This window comes from Amphiura filiformis, chromosome 20, assembly GCF_039555335.1.
Source record: "Amphiura filiformis chromosome 20, Afil_fr2py, whole genome shotgun sequence".
Taxonomy (NCBI): domain Eukaryota; kingdom Metazoa; phylum Echinodermata; class Ophiuroidea; order Amphilepidida; family Amphiuridae; genus Amphiura; species Amphiura filiformis.
Window position 1 is genome coordinate 9,386,194 of NC_092647.1, and position 27,404 is coordinate 9,413,597.

Sequence of the window (27,404 nt, forward strand, 5' to 3'; positions counted from 1 at the left end):
AATCTCCCAAAACTATTTGTTTGTTTAGAGAGTAAACGAAATGCTTTTATATGTTAGGTAAATGACACTGCTATATCATAACATGGTATATAAATGAAACTATTCAACAAATCATAGAAATATAATATGCTTAGCCAATTCCATTATTAAATGTGGCATTTATTAATGTATTCATGAAAATATAATCTTTAAAAAAATCAGCAAAGCAAACAACTTATGTTAGTGTTGTTTTTAAGGATACTTTGCGTTATCGATCAAGTGACATAGGGCCTTTCAGTCGAACTTTTGAGCTAAGGGCACTTTAGACAAACGAGCATGTAGACGACTTTGGTTCTAGTAGTGAAGCCAACACTGACTGCATAGCAAAAAGTTATTCAGATTTATTTAATTATTTCGATTAGTTATTTAGTTATTATTATTTATTTATTTAGATTTATTAATAGTTAGTTTTGTTATCTCGAGATAATTTCCGAAAAAAAACATCCCCAAAAAATCATTTTTGCTCATGTCACTCGTGAATTTATTATTACATGTAGCTACATAATAATTTCACGATGCACGAGCAAACTGAGCATGGTAACATTTTTTTTTGGGATGTTAAAAATATTTTTCGGATACTATCTCAATAATAAAATTATCTCAATAATAAAATTATCTCGAATAATAAAATAATCTCGAGATCTTATTTCAATAATTTTATTATCTCGAATAATTTCTGAATAACTTTGTTGCTATGCAGTCAGTGTTGTTTCACCATACTAATAACTTTGTTGCAAAGTCGTCTAACGTGCTCTACGTGCTCGTTTGTCTAGTGCCCGTAGCTCAAAAGTTTGACTGAAAGGCCCTATGTCACTTGATCGATAACGCAAAGTATCCTTAAAAAACAAATTATTTTAGAATATCTCCTGAAATTACGTGTTACCTTAGAATATCTACTGATATTTTCCATTATTTTAGAGAATGTTGTGAATTTTTGTGTTTTTTTTACAATATTCTTGTCTTTTCTTAGGTTTTATTAAAATGTTTCGTTATTTTGTGTTATCGATCATGTGACATACGGTACGGTACCGGTAAGGCCAACTGAAATGGAAAAGGTCCAATCCAATTTCAGACTTAAAGGGGCATTTCGTGATCCACAACCTCATCCCCCCACTTTTCTCAAAAAAAGTTGAGATTTTTATATCACTGGAAACCTCTGGCTACATAATGTTTATGTACAAAATATTTCTTGCAGATTAATTCGTTAAACAAAGATACCGTGAAATTTGAATTTCGTTCTGGTGCACCAGAACGAAATTACAACGTATTGTCTATGGAGCAGTGTAATACACATAATCATACACAACTCGCAAACGCAATATCAGAATCAACTGAAATTTTGGGGATATGCTTTTTTCGTGGATATGTACTGAAAAATGTCATAAAAAGAGGATGCTAGGATCACGAAATACTCCTTTAATACTTTGAGAAAATCCATTCGAAACTTTCAACACTTTGTCATAAAGGGTAAAAAACGAACTTACTTACTGTATTTCCACGTATTTCAATGGGACATTTATTTAGTGGTGTGCCCACATAAGACGCAAAAGAAAAATGAATAAATAAAAATAACGTCGTGCGCCCTTAATATTTGCTATTCCAAGCTCGTGATATTTCCGAATTTTGGTTTTCGGATTTGAATTGGCATGATTGGTAGCTGTCGGTATCAAAGAACAAAACTGGAAAAGGCAAGACAATAGACATATTTACAGCTTCAGTGAACAACCTTGAAGCAACGGAAATGATTTAGATAATGCCTGAAGGAATTGTGGTAAGTTGGAGCTCGTGTCTGGTTGTCATTAACATCATGTTTGACAATCAATGACTTTCTCAGTTTCCATGGACATGCCCATGGTTTCTGTCATGATTTAAGCTTACCTAAAATTACCCCCTGTACTTTACTAAACACATGCTTTATTCTCGATCCAGATTGATACTATTACTATTACTAGGCATCATAGTGAATCCATGCAGTAAATATCATTGTAAGGGACTGTGTTCACAAACACTTGTTAAAGGGGGGGAGGGGGGCCTGATGCAAAAAGGGGGGGCTGAACTTTTTAACCCTCCTAAGGGGGTGCCTTGAAAAAATGACCACAAATTTTCCTGGACAAATTAAGTTTATATGCTTTTTTATGGGGTTGACCCATAATTTTCATGTCAAAATGGGGGGGGTCCTGAAATTGTAAAGGTCTGTAAAGGGGGGCCTGAAGAATTTTTGCGATGACTTTTTTTTTGCATCAGGCCCCCCCTTACAAGTGTTTGTGAACGGTCCCTAAAGTAAAAGCAAAAAAAAAGATTTACCGTTAGATTGATCATCTAATAAGTGCCCAGGGCGCTTAAAAAACAAAGTCAGTTTTTTACTTGGTTTACCTAATAAATAGGGCACCCATTCAGTGATCCTAGCGCTAGTGTAAAAACATATATATATTATAAATTGAAAAACTTGGTTTACCTAATTTTTTTAAGGGGCGTTATCAAAATTCACGCAGTACCAACGTATTGGCTTCGTATTCCTTGAGATCAGATTATGACCTACTCTGGGTAAAGATAAACACCTGTGCTGAGCATCAAATTGGTCACTTATCGCTCACTGTTCAAAATGTGACATCTACACCAATTACAGTCCCCGAAACTGTCTACTTTTTAGCCGACCGCAATTCCGAAACATTTAGTGATAGTTAAAAATGCGATCCCCAACCCTTTGGTTACCTTTGGACGAATTTGCAGAAATCTCCGCGTCTCCGTGTCTGAAATTCCCTGGTACAAACATCGAAAATGTCGCATTTCTCAGTCCCGGTGATGATACTATATCCGCATCGCTGTTTTCATACATGAATATGCATATCTCTTACCCCTGTAAGGTCAAAAATGTGGCGTTGATTTCTACCAATCCGATCCACCGATTGTGACCTTTTCATGAATATTTAATAAGCACCTTGATACTGACGTCATATCTGAGGTGACAGGAGGCAGCAGATACCATTTTGGTCAACTGAACTCGACTCGTGCGTTCTTTTGGTTGACATAAATCGAACAAAATTTTCAATAACGGGTAATAGTAGGATTTCAATTTTTTATTAATGAAGTTACTTGTAGTTTTGAGGAATGACAAAGTTGTTTTTGGAAACTTAGATGTTTATTTCAACTGATGATATAGGATCGCAAGGTGAGTGAATCAGGGAGTGAATTCGTGAAGAGATTTGCTTGTTTGCGTGATAGTAGGATACGGGATGTAGGCTAGTCCTCTGTGTTTGACCGGCTCCGACGTCTCAATTCACGCAGAATTATTTGTACCTGCTAACCAGACAGCAATACTGTGTATTGCTGTATGGAACCAGACATAATTATGACCATTAATCTGGGATTTTGCTTGCTTCTTGACTATCAAGCAAAAACAGAAAAGGAAATATTCCTTATTCTTTAGTACCGTTTAAACACTCACACATCTGATAAACCCTCGAATTGGGTATAGAATAGTGGGAAATTGCAAATAATATAGGCCTACATCAACTTTTACTTTAAATAGTAGGCCCCTACCGTATGAAATGGAATGAATGTTTGCGCACTACGCTGCATTTATCTCATAACATTGGGCGAACTAATGATCACTATCAAATTTTATTCTGAACTCTCCTCCCGACAAAAATTCAGGTACGTTCCTGATTTCAACTCTTTACCATTGGGCCTCCAGGATATTTTGCTGACAGGGCCCTTTTCCTTAAATCCGCCTCTGGTCTATCTGTCACTTCAACATTGATGATGGTACCCTTTAGCAAATTGAAAATACCCTGGGTGGGCGCTTATTAGGGCATGGGCGCTTATTGGAATGCATGGTACCCGGTTATGGGCTGGGTAGAGGAGTGTTTGTTTGTTTGTGTATTTATGTATATGTATAATTATAAAAATCCAAGAAAAGTTGAAACCATGGACATGGTAAAGTGCTCAACCAAGAAGGGAGCTTAATACATGATAAAACTTAGATGACCCTGCTACATTTGTTTTACAGAACTGTTTCGTAAGGGCCGTAGCCCTCACTCCTCAGAAACTTAGTGCAGAATGAGGTTCAAATTAATATTACAATACCTACCAGGAAAATATGTGCATGCATCAATGCACATATAATTTATATTTACTTATAAATATTCATTTATAAATCTATTTTAATATCTGTTTGTTTATTTATTTATTGATTTATTTAATTTGATTGATTGATTAATTTATTTTTTAATCATCAATTTATTTATTTTGTTTACTTATAAATTTTATTTGAATATTTATTTATTTATTTAAAGTTCTTAGAATTTTAATTATTTATTTGTTTATTTACAGTGGGCTTGTTTCAAGTTGTTTGTTTATGAATATTATTATTATTGAATTGTTCTTAGTACGGTATCATTAGTTATCATTTCTGTTATTATTAATTACTAGTGGGACACCCACGCTTCACACGGTTCCCTGCTAGATGAGTAAATGGGACAGGAGCCTCAGGAGGAATTACTGAACAGTTTGACTCATTGAAATGGTGGACATCTGGACATGGACTAAACATCTAGAGATACATGTATGACTGTAACAAACTACATGTGACAATGACCTTAAACATTTTGACAGAGACGATCAATCTACATGTATTGACACAAGGTTCCTGCCATCAAGGAAAAAATAATCCCACTTGAAAATATAATAACAATAGGCGATGAAAAAGTGGGTAATGGTGAATCCATTCTTGTTTGCTACCTTTTAACTTGCCTTCAGTTTTTGTCTTGTATTTGTTTTTAAACTACAGCATGTAGTTTTCGTTGTTTGATTTAATATTTGCCCCTGAAGAAGAGCAGTTTATCTGCTCGAAACGTCAGTTGATTTTTTGTCTGTTAGGTTTTGTTTGTCTACTACATGTATGTGCACAGTGATTTTCATCACTCCAGTGTACTTTTGTACTGTTTTCCTGACACTTCAGTGGGTTCTGGAATTGGCCATTTTTGGCCATCGAACTTTGTTGCCTATTTTTAGGCCTACATTGTTGTTTGGTTTTTCATGTCTGCTTATGTGCACAGTGATTTTCCTCACTTGTTCTAGTGCACTTTTTCTTCTAATGCCTATTTTGTCCCCCCACTCACGTACTCTGTAGTATGTATTTTACTTGTTCCCCCACATCAAGTTGGTGTACCTTGCTTTTTTTCTTTCCAATAGGCGATGAGTCAGGTTTGAACATTTTGTTTCATGCACAGTATTAAAAGCTGTGGGAATGCCAGGATCATGGTGGAAAAACTTGACAATTAAGTACAAAAAAAGATGCTTCCATAATTCAATGACCCTCTCCGCTTCCCTTATGCAATGTTATCCAAAAATGGGAGGGAGGGTGGGATTTTTGGTCCTGTCTGATCGAAAGAGGAAATGCAAGTGCATCACAAGAAAACTATGGCCACAACAAAGGAATGGAAAAAAGAACAGAAGACCTGATTGGCTGTCCACCACTAAAATGACAGCTGAGTGGCCAAGAAATTGGGCTTGTTGCTAGACAACAATAACAACCCTAAACTATGACCTGAATTAATAGCTTGATAGCTTGAAGGTAGGCCAGAAACTCTGAAGTGGGCTTGAGTGAACTCAAGTGGAAATTGAGAGGATAAGCCTCTGCACTCAGATGCACATGATTGCCCAAGATCCCCTGATGCTAAGACAATCTAGTTTTTTTAAAAGATTTGCACTTTTAAAAACGGAATTGTGACAGAGAACTCTTGATTGCACTTGCGTATGATTGGAAGTGGATTAAATGTCGTTAACAGTCCCAAATTGTTTTCTCTCCTTTTAGTTTCTTGCCAAGTTTGTGGAAATGGCTGGCAGGAATATGGAGATAAATGCTACCAAGCTAAAACTAACAAGCAATCATGGACAGCAGCAAGGAAAACATGTCAAAAAGAATCCGGAGACATGGCTCTTATCCCCAGCAAAGATATTAATGTAAGTATAGCCATGATCAAATGAAATGGTATCCTTATAATGCTACTGAATCAGAATTGGGACAAATCACATCATAGGTTGATTTTCCCAATTGACTATGATTATAACCTATGGTCTTATCTAGCTGAAGTGGGGTAATTTCAATATCTTTTTCTGTTTTTGTAAGCAAAGTAAAAATGAAATCAGGATTCAGAACTGCGGAAACGGAAAAAAATCTGTACAAACACTGTATATTCACAATTGACAAAAAACAGGTACATAAGTAGACCAAATTGAAGTTACCATAAAATATGATTTAGTCTCTTCAGCTGACATAAGAAAAAATATTAGAAAATTGAATACCTGAGTGGAAGAAGGGCCCAACTCCATAAAAACTGTTTTTGAGATATTAAGAAAAAACTTAATATTTGGAAAAGTTTTATAGACAGAATGTTTTCATCTTCAGGGGACCTTTAATACATGAACATACAATATTACATACATTCAAAATTATATTTGATGTTTCCATGGCAGCGGTACAGGTCTTAATACGAGTTGGAGTTGGGCCCTTCTTCCACTAATATACTGCAAGTGCCAGTTCTGTGTTATAAATAGCTACAGGAATTAGGTAATCGTCATTAATTGCACAAGTAGAACTCATGTAATATGTTAGCAAGAAAGTTTATTGCAGTGAAAAGCAGATTTCATGGATGAACAAAATTCCTCTTTAACCCAATATTTGTGGAAGAAGGGCCCAACTCCATGGAGTTGGGCCTTTCTTCCATGAAAACCAAGATTAAGTGTACGTGGAAGACTATATAGAGAGTGGATTTTGGCTCATCTTTCACACACAAGGAAGAACAGTCTGCTGGCAATAAAATGCTGGGTCTAACTCATTTTTGTAAAAAATTGGAGTTGGGCCCTTCCACTCAGGTATTCAATTGAATCTTAGTCTATCTGCACCAATCCAACAAAAACCATTGCTTTTTAGCAAAGAAAAGATAAGGGCAGATAAGAACTAACAAATTTAATGTTTTTCTTATTATCTATTTTGGAAAAAGAGATATCTGGAAGGATATTAAACCTGCTATGCAAATAGTACCCAGGTAATCAAGTACCAGGAAATTAATTTGAAAATAGCAACTGACGAAAAAACGGTTGCTCTCAGACAGAACTTAAAAAATCTTTTCATACAGATGGTCTCTCAGGCTCTGAAAAACAATAAGTAATAAGATATAATAATAATAAATTGGATGCTTGGATAAGTTTTCAAGATAAATTGTATTTTTATAACTGCTTATCTTGATGTTTGGTTACATCAGAGAAGATGAGAATTCTCATCTTCTCTGGTTACATATTTGATGTTGTTTCCGTGACAATCTGTTAGTATAATCATAACATTTGTGCATATCGAGTTAATCTCGTAGAAGGGATACACACATACTTTTATATGTTTTACGACTTTTTACCGTTTCCTGTATATCAAATCTTATTTTGGTTCTGAGTTCACCTACTAAAATGTGGAAAAGGTATATATTTGCAGCCAAGTGTAGATGACATTCCAATGTATAATTATGCCAAGTGAAGAAGTTACCATGTACAGAACCAAAGTTATAAGAGTTGAGGTAGAACTTGTTGAATGACCCTCATATATTGCAATGCTTTTCGAGCAGTTTGAGTATCGAAAACATTTCTCAAATGCAAAAAAAAATTACCAAATAAAACAAGCTTTGTCTTGATATTATAGAATACAATGGGAAACTGTCATTGATGACGCTTTTCCCATCAATTTCAGGATCAACATATTATTTTTGCAGACCAGACTGCTAAAGATTATTTTTCATTTGTGTGTATCAGGATTTCATAGAGCAATGGATGTCTGGTGTGAATGCTGAGTATTGGATAGGGTTGAGTGACATAGCAACTGAAGGTAGCTTCCTATGGCTGGATACCAAATCTCCTACATATTATGGATTTACGTAAGTATCACTTGCTGATTACAACAGTTAGAGAGAGAACCCACATTGCTGCAATTCAAATGTTCCCAGCAGCATGATTACCACAAATCTGTAGATGCTATGACCCTTATAACTTAAAATCATTCCAACTATTTTATATGTAAGTTTATAAGGTGACATAGAAAAGAACCCTCTACAGGCTGACTGACCCAAATTTTTATAAATTGGCGAAAACTTTTTCTTGTATGAATGAATATTGACTCATATTTCAAATATGTGACCCCTCAGCACAACTGAGCCCGGATGTCGCCAGTGCCACTATTGAGATATGCTCCATTGAACTTAACAATAAACAATAGGAAACAAAGGATTTATTGACTGTTTTATTGATTTTTCACTACTTAAGTGTCAAGTACTTAGACATGATATATGATCATTTTAAAGCTAATTTCAAGCAGAATATTTTGGTTGAATATCTCAAAATGATGATTGGCGACATCCGGGCTCAGTTAGGCTGAGGGGTCACATATTTCTGAAAGGATATTTTTTAAATATCTAATTATTTGGTTTTATAATTCATAATGAACATACTTTTCATTTGTTTTATTGACAATTAGGTCATTTATCTCATCTCAACCAATGGGTTGGCTGGTCACCCTCTCGTATTTTGTTTAAAGTCACTTATGTTAATGCCCTATGGGCCAACTCAGAGGATGATTTTTAAATAAAGCACTTCCCACCATGCCACTGTGTTGACTTGCGGTTAGCACAGCTGTGTGAGTGAACATGACACCACTGTGCGCACATTGCATTGACGGACATGGTTAAATTTGAATTTGGACTGATATATTTACAATAAAAACGCATTCACAATGCTAGTCGATTTCACATTTTATGTTACCTACAGAAGGTGTGAATTATCCTTCATGCATACATCACTTTAGATCTGAAATCGACCAAGTAATTGCACAGAATTCAATGGGATTTGAAAAGTAAAGTGGCAGTTGAAACTCGTTTGCAGTGCATGATGGGGCTTCCTTAAATCATCATCTGGGGCCAACTGAACACATTTCAAAGGCAGGTCTCACAACTTCTTGCCATTTCATGACTATGGCTTGTTGCATTTTGGCATTTTTTTACTTTTTTTGATGCAATTTGCCCACCTCCCATTGAAACACACACAAAATTATGCAAAATAGAAAATACCAACCTAAATTTTACTTTGAGGGAAGTTGGGGAGAAGGCGTCACTCACATGTCCCAGCTATTATAGCTGGGACATGTGGAGTTTATATGTCTTGCCATGACGACCCCCTGTTTCAGCGCCAAAATGTCTATATTGGTGTGAATATACATTGTTTTTGAGTCCAGAATCTGACATTTTGGGTCAAAGATTCCAATTTGTAGCCCTGTAGCTTTCTCCAGTGGGCGTCTAAACCCAGAATTTTTGTTAATGTTGTGATGCATATGAGCCAAAAAAAAAGAAGGGAGGTTGTTGCTGCAAGGGTTAAGGCAATAGTCACTAAGTTTTTACCCCTTGTCTTGGCACATTGTCAATATAGTGACATTGGTCGGTATATATTACATGCTTGTAGTGTTTTAGTGTGTAATTGGCCTAGTTCAAAGGTCAATCAAATTGAATGATTACATAAGAGTGGGCACCACTTTCATCTTTCATGATTTACAACACCTTGTTCACTAAACAAAGGGCCTGCTCCCAGGAGCACAAACATCACAACTCAAATTTAGTCACATGCACATTTCATTGCCTTTACTCCCTATTCCAGAAAAATACACAACTAATTTGTTGGCATCAAAAGATATTTTGTTCTGTTTTGCCAAATGAAACATAGAATCTTAATCCTTTGGTTAGTTTCAACTGACAATAAAAGTCAAATTTAATAGTTTAGCAATTTGAGGGAAATGTGCCCATAATTTCTTACAATGGCAGTCACAAAATTCAAAGTCTTGGCACAAGTCTAAGCATACAAAGTATGAAGTATAGGCTATGAGTTTGCTTATAAATTTAGTTTTTATGTTAATTTTGATAATTAGTAATAAAGATATTAGAAAATGTGTTTTCCAAATATAAGAATGTATAACCTGAAATTAGTTACAGTATGCGAAAACACCCTAAAAATGCATGTTTCTGGCCCTTATTTCCAAAAATTTGCCAAATATATATACCTTTATTGCCAGTTAGAACTAAAGGATTATGATTCAGCTATATTTCATTTGACAAAACAGTGTAATATAATAAACTACACAAAAAAAGTTTCTTTATAGTCAGGAAATTTACCCACTATTAAAATCTAGCAACTAAGTTTGTATGTTTGCTAAATAATTGCATGCGGGGGATTGTCCTGCACATTTTGACACCTCAATCACTACTCTATGACACTCTTGAGAAAAGATAAAAGTACCAAGAAGGTCGATAGTATAGAAATATTAACTGTCTATGAGTGTGATGGTCGAAATATAATCACGAGGTGAAAGATGGATTGTTCCATTCCACGAGCCGGAACACAAATTTAAGACAGTTTATATATTTGTTTTATATCACTCATGCATAAATTATATTACTAAAATACTATTTAAGGTAGGAAATACATTTTTTCATCAACATAACACCATATTTTGTCGTGATATACTTCACATTTTGGGGTCCACCCCATAATTAAATCGGCGAGTCCAAGAGTCATCGCACGGCTTGGCGCAGGCGCACTATGGCAGAGCACTATGATAGTAACTATCACACAGAGAGGGTGATGGTAAAAATGATAAATGGTAATGAACTGTCTAGAATTTATGTATGAGTGATATAAATAAAAATGGCAAAGAAGCCTATTCAATGGTTTTAGAGCTGATTCACTGATCCAAGACAGTTTCATTATTCCTGCCATTTCAATTTGAATTTAAAGCATTTTCCTTGATGCATGTGGATAATCATTTCCTTATTGTGCAGATGAATGATCAAAGACAAAAGGTGAGTGGGTACTAAGACATTAATGTTTTGAGAGATGGGTTTGGAAATTAATCTCAAGTGAAGTTTGAAGCGGCAGTATGATGCCTGAAATGTGCTCAGCAAGTAAACAAAAATGTTATCTGCATGTTTGTTGTTTTTTGTGTTCTTTTATGCTGAAAACTTGAATATGCCTTTTTGCAATTTTTATTTTTCGAGCTTGCGTTACTTAAACATTCATATCTTTTCTCAGGAGTGTCATAGGGTAGTTATTGAGGTGTCAAAATGTGCTGGACAATCCACAGAAACTTTTTTGTGTAGTGTATTTATTTTTAATGCAAAAAATCAAATCCAAAAATATTAGTTGTGTATATTTCTGGAATATGGAGTAATTATTTGTAATACAAGTGCAGAAAGTGTGTTCAACGTTACATCCTTCCCTGCAGGTGGTGGGCGCACACCACTAAATAATCTTCCCATTGAAATATGTGTAAAAACACTGGTTTTCTTTGGTCATATTGAGGTTCTTTTGGGCTAGTTTTAAAATATTTTATGATAACCAATCGATTGCAAATCAATGAAAGTTTAACATATGTTTCAATGTATGGGGTACCTTCCACCTCGTTTTCCCGCTACGAGGCTGTGAACAGCACCCTCACTGTTTTTGACATGCTGTAAAGACTGCAAACCTGTTTCTGCCGTTTTTTAATTTGCGGACTTATTTTCTTGATAATTATGTAAATGCGACTTTTTTATGGACTCAAATTTATGTATAGGCTTGAAACTTTCATTTAAGCTATAATTCGCAACTCTCTCTGATTATTAGTCTAAAGACAAGCCCAAAATATCTCAAAAAAGTTTCTGTATTTTACCCGAACCCATTAGGGTTACACAAATGGCGCATTTATTTAGTGGTGTGCACCCTGGTATTCCTCCATTTGTGTGTGTTTAGCATGGAGGGCAAATTAAGGTCCCCATGTGACAATCCAATTATGTCTCATTTGATTTTCCATAGCTATGGAGTTTCTTTGTTCCTCTAATGCAAGAGCATAACATTGAATTTATTTTCAGTAATTGGTCTCCTGGTGAACCAGACTCCAGTCAAGATAATGATTCAGACTGTGTAGCTTATGATACCAATACTGGTCAATGGGCAGATGATGATTGCACAGTTACAAAGAACTTCTTCTGTGAAAGGCCAAAAAGTAAGTACTTACTATGGGATCATGAAATTTGAAATCCAGTGTGGGAACATTAAAATTTAGGGAGGAGGCAAGAATTTTTTTTGTGCCTGATTTAGGAAGGCACAACAAATTTTCAATTTCAGAATATTTTATCCCAAAATGAAGGTGCATTTTGATATTTGATAGACCAGTCCATGCAGCAAGATTGTTCAATTCACCCTATTTTGGCCCAATACATAGAGTGTGTGACAGAACTTTTGTTTCAAACATTGCTGTACCATATGTCATGCAATAGTTCAATATTCAGTCCTGGGTCCTTAAAAATATTAATGTCCTATACCCCAATTAACAATAATAACTGCGCGCCATCTATTTTGAGGTCATTGTGGGAAATTGGAGGGTTTTGTTTTGGGCCAAGGTCCAAAGCAAAACCAGACAATTTCACACAATGAACTCAAAATAGATGGTGCAAAGTTATTATTGTCATTCATTACCGTCGTATCTGATATTTTGAACAAATCAAAATGGCATTTATGTTATTTTATGACATAAAACGCTGTTAAATATAAACAGTTTTAAATTGATGAATGTTCTCAGTCATCCAGTTGTAATTTGAAATTAAATCAAAATACTGGGCTTACTATTTTTAGCAATGCTACGTTGCATGTCACATGACCAGTCCACCGGGTCAGTTGCCTGATAAAGTGTGATGGTATCACACGCATAACGTAGTATTGCTAAAAATAGTAAGTCCAATATTTTGATTTAATTCAAATTTCATAAACAGTTTTAATTATTAGTATAACATACACTACCAAAAAAATCGACCAGGTGAACTTGACATTAGCGCAGACAACAAGAGCTACAAGTACCAATCACAGAAGCACAATGGCATTGCGTGTGCGTTGCTGTAACGCTTGGTGTATACATTGTTACGAGTCGTACTTGACTCAAGGCCAAAATCACCTTTTACCCGAACTCACACGAATGCACAACACAAATACACTGTTTGTTTAAGCTAACAAAATCTAAGTCTTTAATTGAAAGCAAGTTTCGTTTGGTACAATATAATGACTACAAATGCACATATACATTAATCAAATATAATCACTCTTTATCTATTTTGTACTTAGCCAGCATTCTTCTTCTTGGTGATCATAAAGTTCTTGTAATGTTCTGGACGACTGATGTAATATATCCCTATTCACTCGTCCTGCGACAATCAGCGAAGTCCTTTGTACACTTGCATTGATAACTCCTTGCGTATAAAATCCTTACACGAAAATGGTGTTCTCCAAACATGTTTACAACTCCTTGCGCAATTCTCCTATACTAAACTCCTTGCGCCGTCCTCCTATGCTAAACTCCTTGCGCCGTCCTCCTATGCTAAACTCCTTGCGCAGTTCTCCAAACTTGGTGCTATTTCCACCTTTCACACAATATCTTCAGGAAGCAGGACTGCGATGCAGTTGTCCCCACTTATTTTGACAGTTGCGTTGAATCAAAACACCAGACTTCAGCAAGTCGACAGAAGAATATATATTCCTTTCTTGGACAAATTACGTTCATTGACGTATTCTAGATCTTCTCCGACAACACTGGCAAATAGTAGTACTTTGACCACATAAAATATTTCTGGTTTGCAATTTCCTTTCTTTGAAGGAATTGGACTGTAAGCATATTAGCTAGCTAGCCCAGATCAACACTATCAACTGTGACAATAATTGTGTTTACATTTTCTTATATATCAAGAAAGGGGAAATCCCAAATACTAATAGCCAAATGTGGAAATTCCCAAGCCTTAATTATAGCATGCATTAACCTTTCTCATTACATCACTTCCTGAGGGGAATCCCCTGACATCACTTCCTTTGGGGAATCCCGTGACATCATCTTTACTTTTTACAATCTCAGGGGTTTCCAAATATTCCAAATTAGATATGATTCAACTTGTTTTGCTCAATTTGAGAGGGAATTCCCCAAAATGTCATCACTCATGTAACTTTGTAAACAAAGATAAATAATCAAATTAAATTATTCAGGGCACATCACACCCTCCCCCTTAAAAGAAGAAAGTTCGAATGTAATGAAAACTTTCTTTAATGTTTTCTTTTTTTTTTACATCATCTTCAAAATAATATTAACTTTGAGTGCTTAACTCAACATACACAGTGACTACTTGTCACACAAGTTCCTTTTTAAAGGAATTTTTGTTCATCAGTTTTATGCAATTCTGGACAAGGCATCAGCCATTACATTGTCTTTTCCCTTAATATGTTTGATGTCCAGATTGTACTCTTGCAAGGTCAAACTCCACCTCACCAGTCTTTGGTTTTTGTTCTTCATCCTGTTGATGAAGGTGAGGGATTGTGATCTGTGAAAACAAGCACAGGGTATACTGTGGTACCCAAATACACATCAAAATGTAGCAATGCTAATAGCAATGCTAGACACTCCTTCTCAATTGTGGAGTAATTTCTCTGGTGCTTGTTGAATTTCCTTGAAAAGTAACAAATGGGGTGATCTATTTGATCTTCACCCTCTTGCATCACAACACCTCCACAGCCTATGTCACTGGCATCAACAGTCAACTTGAACTGCTTCTGAAAATCAGGTGCAGTAAGTACTGGTGAACTCATGAGTATTGATTTGACTTTGTGAAAAGCATTTTCACACTGTTCTGACCAAATGAATTTTGCATCTTTCTTCAACAAATCAGTCAAAGGACTTGCTATTTCTGAAAAGTTTGGACAGAACTTTCTATAATAGCCAACCATTCCTAGAAATCTCATGAGTGCCTTCTTGTTTACAGGTGTGGGGTACTGCTCAATTGCTTCAACTTTGGCTTTGATAGGTTTCACCTGACCTTGACCTACAACATATCCCAAGTATGTGACTGTGGCATGGCAAAACTCACTTTTTACCAGATTGACTGTCAATTGTACTTCAGACAGCTTCTTAAACAATTGATGGAGTTGTTCCATGTGTTGTTCCCAAGTTTGACTGTAAACAATCAAATCATCTACATACGCTTCACATCCCTCTATGTCTGCCACAATTTGGTTCACCATTCTCTAAAATGTCGCTGGCGCGTTTTTCAACCCGAATGGCATAACTTTGTATTGGTAAAGACCAAATGGTGTACAAAAAGCAGAAATCTCTTTGGCACGGTCTGTGAGTGGAACCTGCCAGTACCCTTTCAATAGATCAAATTTGCTAACAAATTTTGCATTCCCAATTTTGTCAATGCAATCATCAATTCTTGGAATTGGGTACGAGTCTGTCTTTGAATGAACATTTGCAGCTCTCATGTCTGCGACTAATCTGTATGAACCATCAGGCTTGGGAACAAGAATGCATGGTGAACTCCACTCACTACTACTTGGTTCTATGATATCATTGTCTAGCATATAATTGATCTCATTTTTGAGATGTTCCATTTTCAATGGATTGACTCTGTAAGGATGCTGCTTGATTGGTTTTGTATCACCAACATCTACATCATGAAATGCAGCATTTGTTCTACTTGGCGTATCAGGAAATATATTGTCAAATTTGTGAATCAAATTTGCAATTTGACTTTGTTGATCTTGAGAAAGATGACCTAACTTTGAGTCCAAATTAGTGAGCACATCAGAATTGTTCAATTTTACGTTATACTCTTTGTGCTCCAGCTCTTTATCCTGGTCAAGTGTGACATCAGAATTGTCATCTTTACTCTTGTCTACATTGGCGATTTTGTCTACATCGGCGATTTTGTCTACATCGGCATGTTTGTCTACATTATCAGTATGTTTTACTGTACACACAGGTTTTGGAATGCCACTGTCACTTCTTTCAACATACTCTTTGAGCATATTTATGTGGCATAACTGCCTGCTCTTGCGTCTACCAGGAGTCTTGATAATATAATCTACTTCACCCACTTTTGACTCTACCTCACATGGGCCATGGTATCTGGCTTGTAATGGGTGTCCTGGAATTGGAAACAGTACTAGAACTTTGTCACCTGGTTTGAACACTCTCTCTTTGGCATGTTTATCATACCATTGTTTCATTTTGGCCTGACCTTGTTTCAAGTTTTCTTTGGCGATATCAGTTGCTCTGTTAAGCCTATGCTTAAAATTGGAGACATAATCCAACAAATTGATATCTGATTTCTCATTGAGCCACTTTTCTTTCAACAACTTTAAGGGCCCGCGCACTGTGTGTCCAAACACTAACTCAAAAGGACTAAATCCTAAAGTTTCCTGAACAGCTTCCCTAGCAGCAAACAACAGCAAGTGTACTCCCTCATCCCAGTCCCTCTGAAATTCCAAACAGTATGTCCTGATCATGTTTTTCAATGTTTGGTGGAACCTTTCTAGTGCACCTTGTGATTCTGGATGGTATGCACTTGAGGTATACTGCTCTATACCTAATTGATACATGACCTGTTGAAATACTCCAGAAGTAAAGTTTGATCCTTGATCTGACTGTATGGACTTGGGGAGCCCCACAAATGTGAAGAACTTGGTTAAAGCTTTCACTATAGTCACTGCTTTAATATTTCTCAAGGGTATGGCTTCAGGAAAGCGTGTTGACGCGCACATAATTGTCAGAAGGTACTGATTACCTGACTTAGTCTTTGGTAGGGGGCCAACACAATCAATAATAACCCTACTAAATGGTTCATCAAAGGCTGGAATTGGCTTTAATGGAGCAGGAGGTATTTTCTGATTTGGCTTCCCTACAACTTGGCATATGTGACATGTTTTGCAATATTCAGAAACATCTTTTCTGAGAGTGGGCCACCAGAAATGTCTCAGAATTCTTTCATGAGTTTTCTTAACACCCAAATGCCCTGCCATGGGACTATCATGTGCTATGTTAATAACTTCAGTGTGGTATACTTTTGGTACCACAATTTGGTGCACTACCTTCCACTCTTCATCGGCAGGTGCATCAGGCGGGCGCCATTTTCTCATTAGCACATCATCTTGTTTGTAAAAACAGACAGAATTTTGTTCTGCTTCTTCTAGGGTCAATGCCCTTTGATTGATCTCTTTGAGTTCTGGGTCATTTTGTTGCTCCAGAATCAGCTTGTCATGACTTAATGGGTCTGCTATGGTTTCCCCAAGTTGTTCATGCTCAGAGGCTGTGTCATTTTGAGGGGTACTTTTATCCCCAGGAGAAGGAAGTTTATCTTCTTTCTCATTCAACTTTGACACAAATGTGTCTTCCAAATTGTAGCCTAAGTCATCAATTTGGTTGTCCTCAATTGTTTCTAATGAGGCCTTCTTACTCATTGCCCGTGTCACTGCACATGCAGGAAATATCTCCTTTTCCTCACTATTGTCATCCTGTAAACAGGGCTTATCTGTAACTATTGGGTCAGGAAAACCTTTCCCCTGCCAGATCATTTCCTAGCAACATGGACACTCCCTTGACTGGCAATTCATGTCTAACTCCTATGGTCACAGGACCAGAAACTAAGTCAGATGTCAAGTTAACTTTATGGAGAGGTACATTAAGTATTTCCATCCCAATACCCTGGATCAAAGCATTACCAGCTGAACTATCCTCATTAAAGGGCAAAGTTCCTTCCAGAATCATAGACCGTGCACAACACGTATCTCGCACTATCTTAATGGGCTTTGGACTACCATTATCACCTAGTGATACTACTCCCTCTAACACAAATGGTTCAAATTCCTCACACACCTTGTCTGTGTCACCTCCCTTTTGTGGGAATTCTTGTTTCTTGATTTGACTGACTTGTTTCTTTGACTCAAGTGACACTGCACATCCTACAGTATTACTAGCAGTTTGCTGCTGTTTTTGTGCGTCTTGTTTGGCTTTTAAGCTCCGACACATGGTCACTGTATGTCCTGGTTTCTTACAGAAATTGCAAAATAATTGGGATTTAAATTCAGTCCCACCTGTTGGTCTGGTACCTGAATTCCATGGGGTCCCTCTACCACCAGCACTATGCTGTGAATTAGACCAGGATCTGTGATTAGACTGAGATCTCCTTCTTGTGTACCACCCTGATTTGCTCTAGGTTGGTTATGGCTGAACCTGTTTGAATAACTTCTGTTATGACTACTCGCATTCAATTTGTGAGTTAAGCCATAGTCGTCCGCCATTGTCGCCGCGTCACTTAGCGTTTTAATTTTGCTAGCGCTTTCATCCAAGTGGGTTTTAATGTCAGTGTGGACACATTTCTTGAACTCTTCTATAAGAACCAATTGCTTAAGTTGGCCGAAATCATCTTTGACTTCTTTTGAACCAAGCCACCTGTCAAACATTTGTTCCTTTACTCTAGCAAATTCTACATGGGTTTGATCTGCTTGCTTTCTTGAATCTCTGAACTTTTGTCTGTATGCTTCAGGCACCAGTTCATAGGCCTTAAGGACTGCTTGTTTGACTTCTTCATAATTATTACACTTCTCTATTGGTAGAGCTGAGTAAGTTTCCTGGCCTTCCCACAAAACTACTTTGTAACAGTAGGGTCCAATGCTCTGGAGGCCATTTCAAATTTGTAGCTACCTTCTCAAAATGTTGGAAATACTCGTCAACATCTTTTTCTTTGAATTTAGGCACCAGCTTTACATACTTTGTAACATCAAACCCTGACTTTGAGGAGAAACTTGATGAGTATTTGTCACCTAGCTTTGCCAACTTCTCTTGTTCAAACTTGTACTTTTCTTCAATTTCTTTTTGTTTCAAATTTTCTTCCATTTCCAACTTTTGTTTTTCAAGTTCCAATTTTGCTACCTTTTCCTTTTCTTCTGTTTCTAATTTGTGGTGCTCAAGCGCCATCTTTTCTTAGCGTGCTTTTTCTTCCATTTCTAATTTCTTGTTTTCCATGTCTAGTCTTTCTTGTCTTTCTTTATTTTCCATATCTAATCTTTCTTGTTTTTCTTTATTTTGCATATCTAGCTTTTGCATGTCCAACTGCAATTGCATTTTCATTTTTTCCATTTCCACCTGAACTTCTAGTTCTTTCAACTTAACTGCATCCCCGATTCCAGTTTTGACCTCTTTTCTCTTGTCCAAAATGGATTCCTCAAAATACTCTTCATCAACCAAAACTTCAATCAAGGCATTTTTGATTATTTGTTTTCTGTTGGCTTGCTTTACATCCAATTCATAGTATTTTGCAAATGCTAATAACTCAGGTTTCTTCAACTTATCAAACTTCTCCCAATCTATAGTTTCAAGAAACTCTTCTGCTTTGAACTCCATACTGTACTTTCACTTTCAAGACTCAGTATATTAATGTTAACTTTTTTACAGTGTACAATCCCGGATGAGCCCCCAATTTTGTTACGAGTCGTACTTGACTCAAGGCCAAAATCACCTTTTACCCGAACTCACACGAATGCACAACACAAATACACTGTTTGTTTAAGCTAACAAAATCTAAGTCTTTAATTGAAAGCAAGTTTCGTTTGGTACAATATAATGACTACAAATGCACATATACATTAATCAAATATAATCACTCTTTATCTATTTTGTACTTAGCCAGCATTCTTCTTCTTGGTGATCATAAAGTTCTTGTAATGTTCTGGACGACTGATGTAATATATCCCTATTCACTCGTCCTGCGACAATCAGCGAAGTCCTTTGTACACTTGCATTGATAACTCCTTGCGTATAAAATCCTTACACGAAAATGGTGTTCTCCAAACATGTTTACAACTCCTTGCGCAATTCTCCTATACTAAACTCCTTGCGCCCGTCCTCTATGCTAAACTCCTTGCGCCCTCCTCCTATGCTAAACTCCTTGCGCAGTTCTCCAAACTTGGTGCTATTTCCACCTTTCACACAATATCTTCAGGAAGCAGGACTGCGATGCAGTTGTCCCCACTTATTTTGACAGTTGCGTTGAATCAAAACACCAGACTTCAGCAAGTCGACAGAAGAATATATATTCCTTTCTTGGAAGAATTACGTTCATTGACGTATTCTAGATCTTCTCCGACAACACTGGCAAATAGTAGTACTTTGACCACATAAAATATTTCTGGTTTGCAATTTCCTTTCTTTGAAGGAATTGGACTGTAAGCATATTAGCTAGCTAGCCCAGATCAACACTATCAACTGTGACAATAATTGTGTTTACATTTTCTTATATATCAAGCAAGGGGAAATCCCAAATATTAATAGCCAAATGTGGAAATTCCCAAGCCTTAATTATAGCATGCATTAACCTATCTCATTATCACTTCCTGAGGGAATCCCCTGACATCACTTCCTTTGGGGAATCCCGTGACATCATCTTTACTTTTTACAATCTCAGGGGTTTCCAAATATTCCAAATTAGATATGATTCAACTTGTTTTGCTCAATTTGAGAGGGGAATTCCCCCAAAATGTCATCACTCATGTAACTTTGTAAACAAAGATAAATAATCAAATTAAATTATTCAGGGCACATCACAACATGCATGTGTGAGTTATTAATGACCGCAAATCAATCTGTTTTTATTGGATAACACTTGCTGCATATGTTAATGAGGTTATGAATGCTTAATAAAGAAACAAAGGTGAAATTTGTATCAAAATATTATCAATCTTCTATCGTTTTGAAAGGATTGATAAGCAATATGAAAAATTACCATACATAAAATTTTGTCATTTTTGCAGGTGTTGTCCCACAATTATGTAATGTGTATGGTGGTTGGCGTTCATTCAACAACAAGTGCTATTACTGGAGAACAAATGAGCAGACATGGGTTAATGCAGAGATATACTGCAATGGTGTCAGCGGTCATCTGGTGTCCATTACGAATCAAGAAGAGGCTGATTTCATTACTGACTTTATGCTCACATATGGCATGACACATTGGATTGGATTTACTGATAGGGTAAGAGCTAGCAGAGTGTTGTCACATATAAAATAACCTTGCAAATCACCTGCCCTCATTTAATGGACATGTACAGTGTGAAATAATGCATGTTTGAACAATAGCATCAAGTTTAACCCAATGCATGGTACACCCCATGTAGTATGTACAGAGCAGTTTAAGGTTACTTTTAGTAAAATTTGGGAAACCGAAGGTCATTGGTTGCTGTTGTTTGAGATTAGCCGGTTATGAATAGGGTTTTGTTTTAGGCCGAGGTATACTCATATCCAGGTGCGTATACAGAACTCCAGCAACCGAGCAGGTGCAATATTTCTTGGTGAGCCTAGGATCATGAAATGTATTAATAACGGAACATCAGTTTACACTAAGGAAGGTACCAATAATCTACATTGTACCTGATCTTGACTCATCTTCTTACCCTAAATGGCCTGATATCACCATTGACTGTGAAGTTGTTCTGAAACTTCTTCAAAATCCGAAGCCGCACAAAGCTGCTGGCCCAGATATTAAACATCGCAACCAGATTGCTCAAAGAATATGCAGATGAGCTTGCACTATGGCTGACTTTGATTTTTCAAGCTTCACTTGCTCAAGGTGAAATTCCAACTGACTGGAAGTTTGGGCATGTTGCACTGATTTTCAAGAAAGGAGACAGACACAAAACATCCAACTACCGCCCTGTAATTCTCTATCTATCAGTTGCAAATTAATGGAGCATATCTTGCATAGTACCATCATATCACACATCTTGAAGATCACAATATCAGATTTGTCAGATGCCCAGTATGGCTTCAGGAAAAAGCGGTTGTGTGAGGCTCAACTGATACGCACTGCTCATGATTTGGCAAAAGGATTGAATGAGAGACAACAAATTGATGCAATATTATTAGACTTCTCCAAAGCCTTTGATGTTGTGCCACATAAGCGCCCCTTCATAAGTTATCTCACTACGGGATAGCTTGGCCTGGATTGAGGGCTTCTTATCCATTCGCTCCCAGCGTGTTCTACTTGAGGGCCAAGTCTCATTTGTAACATCTGGAGTCCTGCAGGGGTCCGTCCCGGGCCCCTTGCTTTTTCTGGTTTTTATCAACGACTTATTTACAGATGACTCTCTGCTCTACCGAGTCATCAAAAGTCCTGACGATGCCATTGTTGCAAGAAGATTTAAACTGTCTCCAGATATGGGAAAAGCAGTGGGGTATGTCATTCAATCCTGATAAATGTGAAGGCCTGCATATTACCAACAAGCAATCTCCCATTCACACCACTTATTCACTACATGGCCAACATCTAGCCTTAACAACCAATTCCAAATACCTGGGAGTAACCATCAGCTCTTGACTTATCCTGGAATGCTCACATCAACACCATAACCACTTGGATTCCTGCGGCGAAATGTAAGCAAATGTCCTCCTGACAATAAAGGCCCATTCAGTGATTTGCTCATCTGGATGATCGTAAAAATCATCAAAATTCAGATTTTGGTACCTTTGTTATTGTCATAGATGTGCTAACATAGCCTGCGAGTGGTTCAGCCGAAAGCCACGTATTTAAGACAAAATAAGACATTTTACACAAATCTGTAATTTAGATACTGATAGTATCTAAATTAGCTACATGTATTTAAATGGAGGCTTCAACTTCGTCGGTACTGCTGTTTTCTTTGTTTCTTGCCAAATTTGTCATTTAAAAAAAAAAACCAAATGACAATTTGAATGACTTATCCTTCACTTTTAAGCAATTTATAAACAATTTTAATTTTTTCACACTTGCGCTGGGATCACCAAGTGCTACGAGAGCTTTGTCCACCCAATTCTTGAGTATTCATCATCTGCCTGGGCACCCCATACGCAATGAAATATCCAGAGCCTGGAAACTGCAGAGATGGGCAGCACGATTTGTAACGAGTGATTATCGCCGTACAAGTAGCGTCACTGACATGCTTCAGTCACTGCATTGGGATACACTACACCAAAAATCTAGGATGAGATCGCAGGTGGTGATATGTTACAAATTGTAGCATCCATTGTGGATATTTCAGCTGCTGACTACCTTACCATCAGAAGTGGCAGGAACTATGACTCACAGAGAGGCCACAGTCATAAGTTCATCCAACCGCGTGCAAGAGTTTTAGCATTCCAGTACTCAGTCTTTCCATATACCATCAAGCTATGGAATGATCTTCCTTTATCCCTCATTGCAGCTCCATCCGTAGAAGCATTTCGGAATGGACTTGCTAGCATCCAGCTTCCATAATTGTTGACGCTATTTTTACTCACATGAAGCACTGTATATAATAAACTTTCTTCACATTCATCACTAGTACTTTTGTTCACCTCGCCATGTAAATATTCAAGGTGCAGCAATACTCAATTCTGAAGGATGCACTGTATCTAATGAAGATGAAGATATATTTAATATAGAAAACCCCAATATTTAATCTGGTAGCTTCTTATTATGAGAATAAAGTAACAATTCTTTTCAAATTAATGTTTTTTGAAAATTATTAAAAAAACACCAAAACAGGCCTAGATTTTGACCAGCCGTGAAGGGCAACGCAACAACTTTTGTTTTTTGGCCTTATGATGCATCTCAGCTGTTGACAGATTTGGCAGTTTAAGAAGTATCTGAAATCTTTTTGTGAAATTTGTCCCATTTTTATGTGGGCGAACAATATGGCATCACTTTTTCTTCTTGTTATATCATTAACAGTACAGTGGTACAGCTGGTGTGTTTGAATGGATAGATGGACAATCCTCTACAAGCTACATTAATTGGTATCCAGGGCAACCAGACCTATCGTAAGTTGAAACAGGGTGAGCCAGTGAATGAGTGAGTAATTGGGGGGGGGGGGGCAGATAAGTGGGTGATTGAGTCACTAGGTACATTTGTAATCACTGGCAATTGGAGACTTTATATTTGTGTCTTTTTCCATCTTCCATCAGAACAACCAGAGATGTCCACTGTTTTGCAAACAGTGCCCAGTTGGAGCTACTAATGCTAACATACCCCTCCTTTCTCTGAAATGGCTAAAAATTGCACTTGAAATGAGGACACCATAGTGAATCGATTTAGAAATATTGATCGCCCCAATCCCAGTCAAATGAGTACATAGACAAACAATTTTGTTGCATTTACATGTACTGAAGTTGACACTGCATAGCAACAATTTTGGCAAAGACGCAAATTAGCACATCTTTCTTTTTAGACATTTATGTGTTGAGGAGCTTCTATATCTCTGTGCATGGTATCTCTGGCCATCCAGCCAAAATCACCATGGATATGTGGCTTCGCCACCGCCATGGTAAGGAGTGGACATTCGGTGGTCTAGGTAGTAGTTTATGTTGGGCTCTGATTTTCAGCAGTCCCCAATTTGGTGGTAAAAGATATAAACTGTGGTGTGTGTCGCTATGTGTTCCCACTTATCAGTGGGGGTGAATGAGTAAGTGTGTACTTGAGTGATCAAGTTTAGTGAATGATTCATTGAGAATGAGTGGGTGAGCGGCAGCATGATGGCGGGCAAGGAAGCGAGTGAGTGGGTGAAGGAAATATGGAGGGAAATTAAGGTGAATGAAAGTACCTCAATCACACATTACCACCATATTCATGCCTAGTCATGCCAGAATATGCAATGCCTCATTTATTTGTATTTTTTTAATTTGATAGGAATAGTGATGGCAATTGTGGAATGATCAATAAAGTTGGGTCGCCACAGTGGAGCACTCTGTCCTGTACCAGTGGAGCAAGAGATTTCATTTGTGAAACTCCACAAGGTAGGTTTAGTAGAGTACCACCTGAGGATTCATGAAAACCACTCAATGATATATTTCAACAATGATTCCTATACCTTTGTACAGAAGCCAACATTGTTAATCTGTGATGAATCCACACTTTGCCAGTAGCGTATACACTAATGCAAATTAAAGGAACCGCATATATGTATAAAATTTACCACTCCTGGAACCTGTGTGCGCTACATGGTTTTATCATTTTGGAGGCATCAGCTCAACATTGCCCTTTTGTTCTGCAGTTCGATTGCTGATATTAGCAGAAAAAATTCATTGATCCTCTTGTAAAGTTAAGCGGTAATGACTAAAAATGAAACTGGACATTCCTCATGAAATAATCCTGTGTGTGAATTAGGCTATTAATCTGTTTTCATCGTTGAAAGGGATTCAATTATGTTTCACTGTCGTTCATCACCGTTTAACAATCACTGTTTAACAATAACATCGTGGGGACAGCTAAAGCTAAAGCTGTCTTTGTGAAGTAAACCAAGCATGCACGTCATTGTTAAGGTAGAAAAAATGCACACTTTAGGGATTGATGCTTTAAATTGTATGTTTCTCCTTGTTTTGTTGACATTATACCAAAATTTATGCCCACAGTGTATCAGTTTTTAGTAATTATTGTACCCATTGGCTCAGCTCTGAGTATGCAATACTATTTTGAGTGGTGTAAAACAAGAAAAACACTTGGGTCATAGGTCAACTTAGGTAACTTTTTTTGGATTTAAATCATCTACTGCAAAAGTTGTATCTGGTATGTGTAAACTGTGAGAGTTCTGAATATGAAACATCCTGCATGAAAATAACATTTACTATTGAAAATGGTATAGGAATTGGTGGTATTTAGAATGTATTATTACTGCTTTAATCACTCACTCACTCACTCACTCACTCACTCACTCCTTCACTCGCTCGCTCGCTCACTCACTCACTCACTCACTCACTCACTCACTCTCCCTCCCACTCCTCACTCACTCACTCACTCACTAGCTCACTCGCTCACTCGCTCACTCGCTCACTCACTCACTCAATCACTCAATCACTTAATCACTCAAACACTCAATCACTCAATCACTCACTCTGCACTTCCTCACTCATTTGACAGTCTACAGTCATTGACAGTAGCAGCATATACATCTGTGGTACCAATAAACATGTGAGACACATAAAATATTTTTCATTTAAAGGAGGATTTCGTGATCCTAGCATCCTCTTTTTATGACATTTTTCAGTACATATTCACGAAAAAAGCCTATTCCCAAAATTTCAGTTGATTCCGATTTTAGTTATGCATGATTATGTGTATGACACTGCTCCATAGACAATGCGTTGTAATTTCGTTCTGGTGCACCAGAACGAAATTCAAATTTCCCGATATCTTTGCAAAACGAATTAATCTGCACGAAATATTTTCTACATAAATATTATGTAGCCAGAGGTTTCCAGTGATATAAAAATCTCAACTTTTTTAGAGAAAAGTGGGGGATGAGGCTGTGGATCACGAAATGCCCCTTTAAATGAATTGCAGTGATTTACACATGGTTTCTTTGCAGGAACGTGTCCCAATGGATGGCGTGTATTCCAAGGCTATTGTTATCAGTATAATGTTAACAACCCCAAAACATGGACTGATGCCAGACATTACTGTGAAGCACAAGGAGCATATTTAGTTAACATTCGGACGTAAGTATAGCTTTCATAAATACAATGTGGTTTATCTACTTCATCACTTGAATTAATTAGAGAATAAAAGTAATGGTTTGAGACCCAGCCATGTATATATCACCTGATTTATAACAAAGTACATATCATTATTGTAATTCTTAAACAGATCAACCTTAAAATATGTTTGGATGTAATTTATGTCCAGTTTTGCTTCCATTTTTATCAAGTTCACTCCTGCTCATCAAGTTGGCGAATCCACTGAGTCCTCATTCATGCATGTGAAGACAAACTAACATGCACATGATCACTACTCTGCAAGATAGGCCAATCAGATTAACAAACTGTTTAGGGGATAGTTAAAGGGAATACATATAATTATCCCTCTGACATCCCTCATACAATGTAATTACTCCTTACACAAGTGCATCAGTGATGATAAAACAGGTTATTAATTGCTGGTCTTTTTACTTTGAAGACTGTTCAATATGTGACCCCTTGGCACAACTGAGCCCGGATGTCGCCAGTGCCACTATTGAGATATGCTCCATCGAACTTAACAATAAACAATAGGAAACAAAGGATTTATTGACTGTTTTATTGATTTTTCACTACTTAAATGTCAAGTACTATAGACATGATATACATCATTTTAAAGCTAATTTCAAGCAGAATATTTTGGTTGAATATCTCAAAAATGATGATTGGCGACTTCAGGGCTCAGTTGTGCCGAGGGGTCACATATTTAAAATAAACAAAAAAATATCAATTTTTAATAATTTGCCATGAAATGTGTTTTATATCGCCAAATTAAAAAAAATCAAAATTACTTGATATTAGAAGAACATTCTTCATATTCAGAATGCAATTCGATATGTCTGACGTGTTCTCAGGTCCCACAAAATACATGAAAACATCGCTATACGAGCCCTTCACCTGATAATAATAATTACAATAACAGTAATATCGAGGGTTGAGAACCAAAATGTATTAATTAGCAATGATCTACTTT

At 36.9% G+C, this 27,404-nt stretch overlaps 1 protein-coding gene across 1 annotated transcript in view; it reads left to right on the forward strand.

The window, feature by feature from the left end:
* The first annotated feature begins 1,706 nt into the window (after positions 1 to 1,706).
* LOC140143036 (lymphocyte antigen 75-like) overlaps positions 1,707 to 27,404 on the forward strand; it is a 98,702-nt gene continuing 73,004 nt past the window's right edge. The window contains 8 exon segments of the mRNA XM_072165078.1: positions 1,707 to 1,810; positions 5,855 to 6,003; positions 7,840 to 7,961; positions 11,973 to 12,106; positions 20,722 to 20,942; positions 23,655 to 23,743; positions 24,609 to 24,715; positions 26,284 to 26,413. Of these exon segments, the coding sequence (XP_072021179.1) occupies positions 5,974 to 6,003; positions 7,840 to 7,961; positions 11,973 to 12,106; positions 20,722 to 20,942; positions 23,655 to 23,743; positions 24,609 to 24,715; positions 26,284 to 26,413 (833 nt within the window). The 5' untranslated portion in view covers positions 1,707 to 1,810; positions 5,855 to 5,973.